The 11,866-nt window shown below is 38.8% G+C and overlaps 1 protein-coding gene across 3 annotated transcripts; it reads left to right on the top strand.

Moving 5' to 3' along the window:
* Nucleotides 1-1,042: 1,042 nt before the first annotated feature.
* Nucleotides 1,043-11,813, top strand: LOC124401592 (CD63 antigen-like). 3 transcript variants are annotated; one of them, XR_006928590.1, is made up of 9 exons: nucleotides 1,043-1,438; nucleotides 1,530-1,613; nucleotides 1,781-1,891; nucleotides 7,257-7,331; nucleotides 7,439-7,534; nucleotides 8,698-8,838; nucleotides 10,305-10,396; nucleotides 10,464-10,547; nucleotides 10,650-10,669. XR_006928590.1 is itself a non-coding variant. In XM_046873997.1 (9 exons), exons 1-9 carry the CDS (start codon nucleotides 1,379-1,381, stop codon nucleotides 10,770-10,772), a joined length of 840 nt encoding a protein of 279 aa, XP_046729953.1. In that variant the 5' UTR covers nucleotides 1,055-1,378; the 3' UTR covers nucleotides 10,773-11,813. The 3 variants fall into 3 exon arrangements, 2 of the variants coding, with proteins under 2 accessions (XP_046729954.1, XP_046729953.1); XM_046873997.1 differs by having other exon boundaries at nucleotides 1,055-1,438; nucleotides 10,305-10,370; nucleotides 10,650-11,813; XM_046873998.1 differs by lacking the exon at nucleotides 10,650-10,669 and having other exon boundaries at nucleotides 1,044-1,438; nucleotides 10,305-10,384.
* The last annotated feature ends 53 nt before the right edge of the window (nucleotides 11,814-11,866 follow it).

The following is an 11,866-nucleotide window of genomic DNA, read 5'->3' as shown; positions in this document are numbered from 1 at the left end:
CCCATGTATTGTCACTAATGATTTAAAGTGAGTCATCGCAGAAAATACAGGCTCATTCATGAAATCTTACCTCAGCAATATAAATGTCACGTCCTTGCAACCCCTGTTAGTTCCAGAGAAACGTTCTGGCGTTGCTGCTCGGCACGAAACCTCTCCAGCCAATACGTAATATCAATTATGTCAGGTCCTAAATTAAACACTTTAAATCTCCACACGCTTTCAGACAAACATCGAAATGCCGGACGGTCTACTGACAGCTCCCGGGACGCATCCCAGAACTCTGAAAAGGAATTATTTTTCCATAATGGTGTCTGGGGTGTTTAAAAAGTCATTCTTTAAAAATCTACAGAAAATGTTAACAACAAATTTATATAATGGGTTTTTGTTTACTTCTTTTTTTACTACTCAATAATTGAAAACGAAAAGTTGGATATTTTTCATAAAACGTGCTAGAAAAAAGAAAACCATTCATCATACGCAAGAATGTTTTGCCTGGAATGAGGTAGGTTTTTTTTTCATGGAAATTATACCAAACAGCAATAACACAAGGAAAAAGAAAGAGAGAGAGAAAAAGAGAGAGAAAAGAGAGAGAGAGAGAGAGAGAGAGAGAGAGAGAGAGAGAGAGAGAGAGATTGTTAGGGCATGGAGGGCTGTGTTTGGGTTTGAGGTGTGTGTGTGTGTGTGTGTGTGTGTGTGTGTGTGTGTGTGTGTGTGTGTGTGTGTGTGTGGAAGTGGGTGTGTGGAAGGCTAAATGGTTTCGACGTTGTGGGGACATTTGGCTGGTCCCCCCAAAAAACAGCTTTTTCCCTAAACAAAAGCTTTTGTTCAGGTCACTTAGGTTACAGTTAGGGTTATATTTAGATGTAGACATAACCTTCATTAGCTCTGTGTGTGTGTGTGTGTGTGTGTGTGTGTGTGTGTGTGTGTGTGTGTATGTGTGTGCGTGCCTGTGTTTATGACCACTGGAACTAAACGTTTGTTTATGCACTCCCATGCTTTTAGGATTTTCTGATAATGTAAGGAAGCACACCCAAAAAAAAAAAAAGAAGAAGCAGCCAAAATTTTAGCTCCACCTCCTATGATTCTGTTATGTAACAGAGTTCATGGTAGCAAAGCAAGTCCAATTGAAGCACATATTTCTCGCAGAGAGCAAGAATGTCCCAGGGCTTTGCTTGACAGTCGACTGGAGGCTCAGTGGATTCCAAATTTGGTCATTTTCCACCAGCATAACCAAAACATTACGATGAGGTATCTTTAAACAACACTGAAACAACGCAGCCTCTGCCAAGGACCGCATTAAAAACACTCGTGGGACCTCTGCTTATTTATCATAAGAGAAGCAGGAACCCAAGCGCCCCTTTTTTTCTTCTCTGACACAATGGCTAAAGGAAGTGCTTTCATGAGGAGACTATGCATCGTCCTGAACCTTCTGCTCGGGGTAAGAAAGTCAATGTATGTTAAAGTTTCAATTATTTTTTTATGTGATGGTTGGGATTGTTTTTAAAACCATTACTTTTTCCATTCCTCAGTTCCTCGGGCTGGTTTTGCTTCTGGTCGGGATCGTGGCAAGCACTTTCAAGATCGAACCACTGATTAGTGGTTATTACTGGCAAGTAAGACCAAGAATACCTTAACTGCACACTTTAAAGTATATCTTTTGTGCCAATGATAGAAATCAGTGTTTCGCCTTTTTATACCCTTAAAACCTCTAAAAATGTTCTTGATAACATGGAACCAAATATAAAAAAAAACACACCAAAAAAACACACCTTTATTTCAGGATGGGACTCAGAGTGTGCTCTTCAGCATTGGGTTTGGATTGGCTACCATCCTGATCTCCATCCTGGGAGTGTATGGAGCATACCACGAGCATATCTTGGCTCTGCTTTTGGTAAGTCAAGGTTTTTTTCTGTACTTTTTTGCACACAGTATATGTGTGGTCGAATGCATTGCTCAAAAGTACATGAAATGGTGCCAATACTTTTATATAGTCTATTAGATTAGCAAAGTATTTGTTTCAGTTGTTAATAGTAAATTAAAAACATAAAAATAAATGAGTTAGATGTTGATATTCCTTCCAAAAAACGATCTCCGTAGGCATCCTTTATGAAGATGAGTCAAGCAATACGAGCATTTAGCAAGGAATTGTTAAATTCTCCAGGTTACTTTCTCCGAAATGAAGAATACATCAGGAGTTCATTTCCACATTAACGAGTACACAGGTTTTAGACTTCCTGTGACTATATAAACAAATCAGTCAGAAATTTCTCAGATATGTTTGTAGAAATATTTGCACTCGATCCATATTTTTTGGACTCTACATTATTGGGCATCGCTGACCTTATGATAACCACTGTTCTAGGTTTTAACAATTTTAAACAGGTCTAAATTTTTTGATGTCTATGTAACACTTCTTCTAACACTCATTGAAATGCTCCCACAGAGAATTTTTTGTTTGTTAGCAAAAAAAGTGTGAATTTTTCAGCTATGGGGAAATGCAAGTTTACCGATACTTCATTTTATTCTGAAAGGTATTAAAAAGGTCTTAAAAAGTCTTGGAGAAACCCTGTATAAACAATTATAAAAAAAAACCTGTATAAAGAAATTACCTCATAAACTATTTTTGACCTTGAAAAAATTGACTTGCTAAGTAAAGAATGCTACAAAATCTGCTGTCAAAATAAAACCTTTTTCCACATCCATAGCACAACTCCCTGAGTGAGCTGTAACATATTAGCTCAATATTATAAACCAGTAGATGGAATTACACCTGATGTGCTTTTGGGAGATTTGCCTGAAACCCATCGCTAGCACTCAAGTGCGCTACATAAACTTCTTCTTCTACTTCTTTCGGCTGCTCCCATTAGGGGTCGCCACAGCGGATCATCCGTCTCCATACCACCCTGTCCTCTACATCTGCCTCTTTCACACCAACTACCTGCATGTCTTCCCTCACCACATCCATGAACCTCCTCCTTGGCCTTCCTCTTTTCCTCCTACCTGGTGGCTCCATCCTCAGCATTCTTTGGTTAATATAATTTAGGTCCCTCCTCGGCACATGTCCAAACCATCTCAATCTCGCCTCCCTCACCTTGTCACCAAAACATCCTACATGCGCTGTCCCTCTAATAAACTAATTTCTAATCTTGTCCATCCTCGTCACTCCCAACGAAAACTTTAACATCTTCAGCTCTGCTACCTCCAGCTCTGCCTCCTGCCTCTTACTCAATGCCACTGTCTTTAATCCATACAACATTGCAGGTCTCACCACAGTCCTATAAACTTTCCCTTTCATTCTTGCAGATACCCTACTATCACAAATCACTCCTGTCACTCTTCTCCACCCACTCCACCCTGCCTGCACTCTTTTCTTTACTTCTCTAACACACTCTCCATTACTTTGCACTGTTGACCCCAGGTACCTGAACTCCTCCACCTTCTCCAACTCTTCTCCCTGCAACCGCACCACTCCACTGCCCTCCCTCTCATCCCTTCCCTCTCACACATGTACTCTGTCTTACTCCTACTGACTTTCATTCCCCTTCTCTCCAGCGCATATCTCCAGCTCTCCAGGCTCTTCTCAACCTGCTCCCTACTCTCACCACAAATCACAATATCATCCGCAAACATCATAGTCCAGGAGACTCCTGTCTGACCTCGTCCGTCAACCTGTCCATCACCACTGCAAACAGGAAAGGGCTCAGGGCCGATCCTTGATGCAGTCAACCTTCACCCTGAACCAGTCTGCCGTACCTACTGCACACTTCACTGCCGTCACACTGTCCTCGTACATGTCCTGCACCACCCTCACGTACTTCTCTGACACACCTGACTTCCTCATACAATACCACAACTCCTCTCTTGGTACTTTGTCATAAGCTTTCTCTAAATCCACAAATACACAATGCAATTCCTTCTGTCCTTCTCTATACTTCTCCATCAACATCCTCAAAGCAAATAAGGCATCTGTGGCATAAAACCATACTGTTGCTCACAGATGGTCACCTCTTCTCTGAGCCTGGCTTCCACTACTCTTTCCCATAACTTCATGGTGTGACTGATCAACTTAATTCCCCTGTAGTTACTGCAGGTCTGCACATCTCCCTTATGCTTAAAGATCGGTACCAGCACACTTCTTCTCCATTCCTCAGGCATCTTCTCACCTTCCAAAATCCTGTTAAACAATCTGGGTAAAAACTCCACTGCCATCTCTCCTAAACATCTCCACGCTTCTACCGGTATGTCATCTGGTCCAACCGACTTTCCACTCTTCATCCTTTTAATCGCTGCTCTCACTTCCTCCTTACTAATCCTATCTACATCCTGCTTTACCAACTCCACATCATCCAACCTTCTCTCTCTCTGATTTTCCTCATTCATCAGCTGCTCAAAATACTCCCTCCACCTTCTCAACACACTCTCCTCACTAGTCAACACATTTCCCTCTCCATCCTTTACTGCTCTAACTTGCAGTACATCCTTCCAGCTCGGTCCCTCTGCCTGGCCAATCGGTATAAATCCTTTTCTCCTTCCTTAGTGTCCAACCTCTCATACAGCTCCTCATATGCCTTTTCCTTGGCTTTCGCCACATCCCTCTTACCTGCTGCCGCATCTCCTTGTACTCCTGCCTACTTTTCTCATCACTCTGTCTATCCCACTTCTGTTTTGCCAACCTCTTTCTCCTTATGCTCTCCTGCACTTCCTCATTCCACCACCATGTCTCCTTGTCTTGCTTTCTATTTCCAGATGTCACACCAAGTACTTTTCTAGCTGCCTCCTCATCACTCCTGCAGTAGTTGCCCAATCATCCAACACCTCTTCACCACCACCGAGCCTCTGTCTGACCTCTTCCCTGAACCTCACACTACACTCTTCCTCCTTCAGTTTCCACCATCTTATTCTTCTTTCAGTCCTCACTCTTCTTCTCTTCTTCTTCGCCTCCACAACCATCCTACAGACCACCATCCGATGCTGTCTAGCTACACTGTCCCCTGCCAACACCTTACAGTCTCCAATCTCCTTCAGGTTGCATCTCCTGCATAGCACATAGTCCACCTGTGTGCACCTTCCCCCACTCTTATCGTCACCCTATGATCCTCCTTCTTCTTAAAATAAGTGTTCACCACTGCCATTTCCATCCTTTTAGCAAAATCTACCACCATCTGCCCTTCCACATTCCTCTCCTTAAAACCATACCTACCCATCACCTCCTCATCACCTCTGTTCCCTTCACCTACATGACCATTAAAGTCTGCCCCAATCACCAATCGTTCTTTCCTAGGTACACCATCTACCACTTCATCTAATTCACTCCAGAATCTTTCCTTCTCCTCCATCTCACAGCCAACTTGTGGAGCATAGGCACTGATGACATTTATCATCATCCTTCAACTTCCACCTTCACGATCATCACCCTATCAGAAACTCTCTTCACCTCCACTACACTCTTACTGTACTCTTCCTTCAGAATCACCCCTACACTATTTCTCTTTCCATCCACACCATAATAAAACAGTTTAAACCCACATCCAATGTTCCTGGCCTTACTCCCTTTCCACTTGGTCTCCTGAACACACAACATATCTACCTTTCTCCTCTCCATCATATCAGCTATCTCTCTCTCCCTTTACCCGTCATAGTACCAACATTTAAAGTACCAACCCTAACCTCCACTCTCCTATACTGCTCCTTTCCCTGCCGTCTCTGTAGACGTCTTCCTCCTCTCCTTCTCCTTCTTCGGCCAACAGTAGCCCAATTTCCACCGGTACCCTGTCGGCTAATGATACCTGTGGCGGTCGTTGTTAACCCGGGCCTCAACCGATCCGGTATGAAATTCTCATTTGTGACCCGCATATTTGATTTGGCACATGTTTTACGCTGGATGCCCTTCCTAACGCAACCCTCCCTATTTACCCGGGCTTGGGACCGGCACTACGAGTGCACTGGCTTGTGCATCCATAATGGCTGGGTTAAGTGCGCTACATAAACAAGGTGCCATATTGTCTTGCGACATGAATGGATGTATATGAAAGGATCCTTACCAAAAAAAGACTATAAAGACACAAAAAAAAGTACACTGTTAATAAATAATGCTGTGTAGCTTCAAATAGAAGGGTGCAGATTTAGCCTAACTTTTTTGCTCTCATGCTACTGAACGATGCTAATTCATTCTAATGAATGGACGTTCGGTGTTGAGGTGGAGGAAGAATTTAACATTTTTTGCCAAAGAACTAGCAATTATAGAAGCCTATCAAATGATATGAACAATATCTGACAATAATGAGTAAAATGACAAACAATGAGCTTCCTGAAATGGTATGAGGAAGAAACCTTGGAAGGAACAAAAAGGAACCCGTCCTCATCCTCATCCTCAATACCGAATGTCCATTCATTATAATGCATTAGAATCACTCAAATGCATGATAAAGCTACACAATGCTTATTATTAATGTTGTATGTGTTTAAATGTATTTACACTTATTCATTCAACACAGTTTAGCACCTTGTTTTTGCAACAAATAAATTCAATTGAATACAGTTTTATCTGTTTCGCACTTTAACAAGAGATAAAGAGAGATGAAGTTATTAGCCAATAAAATAAAATTCCGTTTTTCGTCTGCGGTACAATCTGAGAGAGAGATTCGTTTGAATAACAAAAAGCTGATTGGCTGTTGCATGTTGGTCTAATTTGTAGTCGAAAACAACAAATTATATTTTTTTAATTAGCGTTAGAGGCAGCGTTACGTGGACATCGGAAAATTAAGACCTATTTAAAATTCTTGAAGGCCCAGAACAGCAATATTGAGACTTTTTAATGCGTAAAATTTAAATTAGACTTTTATTTAAACATTTTAAGGCCATGGGAAAACCGTGAAAACTGAAGAATTACAGTCCTGTAACTTTGGATCTTTAGGCTGTAGATTAATGATGGGAAGATCGGACTTACATAACCTGCGGAGATTTTCAGATGCTTTGCTCTTGCGCATCCAAGATCGCTAGTAACTGGTACCACAGGAGCATGTTTAACTCAACAAAGAGAAAAAGAGAAGGATAGGGAGAAAAGCTGAAGGTGAAAAGAGGTGAGAAATAAGACTTTATAAGCATTCGCATTGTTTCAGAAATGGTCAACACACTTTTGTTATCTTATAATTAGCAACGAGTTTCAAGCAAACCTCCCAAAATGCTTTGCACAAAGCTAAATGTGTCAAATCATGGGATAATCATGTGACACCCCCTCCCCCCCCTTCTCTCCACAGTACAGTATTTTCATGATTATCGAATTCGTCGCTCTCCTGGCGCTGACGATCATAGCTATAATAGCTCAGCCGCAGGTATGCTCCTAGTACAAATCTTTCATGTTTACGGCATTACGACGAGAGCCGTGGTGTCTTTGAGTGTTTTCTTTCTTGACCATGTTTTATCGCTGTTGTTTAATCAGGTGGAGAAGAGAATTGAAGAAAGTTTTGGAAACATGACCTCGCTTTATAATACAGACGAGGTTTTCCATCGGGAGCTTAACAAACTACAACAGGAGGTAATGTTGAAATCGGCTAAAATATATATTGTATTAGGCGAAAAGTGTCCTAAGAGTCACATTGATTATAGATTAACATGGCAGAGGTAGAGCTGTGTATTCTTGGAGACTGTTTCATTTCTAAAAATTATAAGCAATGGTGATGAAAAACAAAAACTAAGAGCATCAGGAAGTCCTCAGTAACTCAAGTGGCCACTTGGGGAGCATAAACGCAACACATCAAAACTCTGGGCAGAAGGTCTGCAACAGAAAAAGACTCCATGACGCCATATTTTGTTGACTCCAAATTCTGCATTTTGCAACAGAATATATGACTGATTTATGATTTTCCAGTCTTCCCAAGTTCTCGGTCGACTGGATTGGAACCTGGAGTGATCTCCTTGATCTTCTTATGTTGCTCATCCACCTCAAATGGGATGTTTTTCTGCTCACCACGGTTATAAAGAGTGATTATTTGAGGTACCTGTCAGCTCAGAACCATCACGAGGTTCTCCTCACGTTTTTTATCAACAAGTTCCTTCCACCCACAAAACCAGTTGATTTTTTATTGATTTAAAATAAAATGTAAAAAAATTATAAATAAAATAATAAATAATATGATAAAAAATTATATAAAAAAAAACTATATATATATATATATATATATATATATATATATATATATATATATATATATATATATATATATATATATATATAAAGTATATAACATAATAAAAATAATTTATAAAAATCTCTTTTAAAAAATTGTTTACTTATTTAATTTTATTAAATAATTATTTTTTTTTACATTTTAATTAACCCATAGGGACCAGGTATTTATTTATTATTTAATTTAATTAATTAATTTAATTTATTTAATATAGTTTTTTCCCCCCACCAATCTGTCCAGACTTTTGTGTTTGGGTTGATCCCTACCAGGTTTTTCCACATTCTAATGGTTGAGTCGATTGATCACCTGAAGCTTCTGACCTTTTTCTACATGGTTCTATTAGTCGCACACATTCTGCCACATGATTGGCTAAATCAATGAGTGTTTCGCCGTCTCTCAGTATTTTCACCCTAGTCATTCTTATGATAGCATACGATCAAACAGAATAGATTTTCCTGGATTAAATCTGTTTAACAAACAAGTATTCAATCCTTACCCTTGTTGCTAACAGGCCGAATGCTGTGGTCTGCTCTATTACACTGACTGGAGAAATCATATACCTTCTTCATGCGACTGTCCTCCAGACTACCCGGAAAAAGATGCCAGATGCACGAAAGTCAGCGGCAACGTACAAAACTATAGAAGCAGTGAGGTACGATTTCACGTATTACCATTAACATGAACCTGGAATGGCGTTTTATATAGACTGCTAATTTCTGTACATGTATAGGTGGAATTTAGGGCCGATTTATTTGTACGTCATATTTCTTGGTCATAGTCTGCTAATTAATAGAATCTTAAAGCTATATTTATATATATTCATACATTTATCATAGAACATTGTATTCTATAAAATACATAGAAAAGATTGAATTCATTTAATACAAAAAATAATTAATAAAAAGTATTCAGTTATTTTAGCTGCAAAACTGTAACATAAATCATATAATTTAATTGAGTCATTGAATTAAAGTTTGGCTACATATTTTACTTATTATATTTTTATATATTATTTTTTTTTCCGTCAGTGTTTGCAATTAAATTATATAATAAGGAATGGTATATAAAAGACATACAGTACATTATTACAATAATTGTATTTTATTTTATTTTTTTAAGGAATGTCGAACTATTAGTATTATTTAGTTGGATAAGAATCTATGATTTTAAAGCCACGATGTACAGAACGATATAGAAGAAAGATATAGAAAAAAAATGCCGCTAAGATGCTTTATTTTTTATTTATTCACACACGTTAAAAATATTTATTAACATATTATTGAATTATTATTACAATATGTAAAAATTGGCTTCTTTCTTTTCACATTTTTAATTACACCATTAGCGATTTCTTTTTTTGTGAAATCAGACATTGAGCACCCCCATATAACCAAAATGGTATGATCCTCGTTTCATAATTCGACTGTTAGATTGGTATTCGAATAATTCTTCGAATTTTCCACTAGCCGGCATCACCCCAATATTATATGATTATTATTCAATTATGTTGTCTAAGTATAGCTATTTTATTTTAAATAAAAATAAATACACTACAGATTTGAAATGGTGTCTTTATAAATAGAATGTTCCCATCGACTATTAAAGACTATCGCTTTTCAAAGAACTTATGAAGTGCTTGATTATTATTATTGTCAAGAAAACATTCTAATTGTGTTTGCAGTTGATGAACCTACACTGTTTAGACAAAAAATATTGGGACGTGACATACATGGTTCCTCCTCAAACTGCTACCTCAAAGCCGGAGGCACTCGATTGTATAGGACGCCATTACAGGATGTGGTTGCATGAATTTTTTTTCTTTGCACAAAACCAACTCAATGAGGATATGGATCTTGAGTGGCCTTCTATAGAGCTCTGGCCTCAATTGCTCCAGAACTATTGAACACCTCTGGGATGAATTAGAAGGCCGCCTCACCTCACCTACATCAGTACATCACACTCATGTAGCTGAGTGAGAGCAAATCTCCACAAAATCTAGATGTCTTCCCAGCTTTCTATAACAGGAAATGGGGACTAAATGTGGAAAGAGATGTTCAGAAAATGCTCAGATGTCAACAAACGTTTGTCCTCATAGTGTATGTTTCTGCTTTCTTGCAGGTGAAAAAAAAAACTGGCGCTGAAGCGGTGACCGATCAGAGTCCGATGCGCTACGTTTATAAGGCGGTAAGAGATTAAAGGTGCCTTTGCAGGTTCGTAAAAAAAAAATATATATATATATATATATATATATATAAATTTACAAGTTGTCTTCCTCAGCATTGTGGCCAGTTCTTAATAAAGCATGTAAAGAACGCCTTGAGGATCCTGTTTGGAATCGTCTTTACCTTGGCTACTATTATGGTGAGAGCACCGAGGGGGTAAAAACCCCAACAAAGAACAATGTAATAAATGTAAATAATCGCACGCATGCTAACTGGTTTATATCTCTCTTATATCTGACAGCTGGCTGCCGTAATCGTTGCCGTGCTCCTGTGGCATAAAATCAACTCGCGGTTGTCCATCACGGGCATCTCACACGACGACGACAGGACGAAGTACGAACTCCAACCGCACAAAATGGCCTGAGGAGAAATCTCAGGAGGATCTGAGGAGAAATCTGAGGAGAAATCTGAAGAGGATCTAAGGAGAAATCTGAGGAGAATCTGAGGAGAAATCTGAGGAGAATCTGAGGAGAAATCTGAGGAGAAATCTGAGGAGGATCTGAGGAGAAATCTGTATAACCTCAAGGAGACATCTTTCTCCATATATATGTTTCCAGTAACAAATCATTTATCTGCAGGTTAATTCAAGAAAACTCATCTTCCATTCACTATATCCCTCAAATTTTTATAGCAGTTGAAATGTGTATATCCTTGACCTAATATGTCTTTTTATATCTTTATATGCTGGAAATAACAGGTGAACATGCTAATCAGAAAGGATTCAGAGATTTAAGACTAATTTCAAAACATTAAGCCATTCCCGTGTTTGAGATGTGTTAGTGAGTGGACACTGGTGCTTTGGGGTGGAGACGTTTGTCGTAGTTTGTTAGCGCAAAAATCTTGAACAAAACTGCCTTACCATTAGCACCGAAAAACAAAACTAAAGCTTTTTATTGCACTGAACAAAAGTTTCTGAACAAAACTTACCAGCTTGGCTTGGCTACAAAGCAGAGTTTTTTTGTTTTGTTTTGATGAACGATGGCTGTATTAGCGTAAAAACGTACCCGAGATTGAAATTGAATCCAGATTATTGAGCGATCCAGACTGACTGCAGGACTAAAGCGCTGCTGCACTGCTTTCACTATTAGTAAACAGTCAAATTGCACAAATTGTCCATTTGTTTAAAGATATATAGAAATATATAGTGTATCCACCTGTTTCCTTTTTTTAAAAATCGTTTTTACCTTTATGGCTTTTTTGAGTTTTTCAAAAATTTGACGTAAAACAGAAGTTTGCGAATTTGTTTTTCGCATTTTTCATTTTCAGATGTTTCGGGGTGGAGGAGGGAATTTTGGGATTGAAAATGAAAGTAGACGTGGACCGTTAACTAAATATTAGTAAAAGATGAACACAAGTGAACACAACATGCAGTTGTTAAATTAAGGTTTTTATTATTGAGGGAAAACTAAATCCAAAACTACATGGCCCTGTGTGAAAAAGTGTTTGCCCCCCTGTTAA

This window comes from Silurus meridionalis, chromosome 18 (genome assembly GCF_014805685.1).
Source record: "Silurus meridionalis isolate SWU-2019-XX chromosome 18, ASM1480568v1, whole genome shotgun sequence".
NCBI classification, from domain to species: Eukaryota; Metazoa; Chordata; class Actinopteri; order Siluriformes; family Siluridae; genus Silurus; species Silurus meridionalis.
Note: the sequence above shows the minus strand (reverse complement) of the source record. Positions and strands in the feature narration are given on the sequence as shown.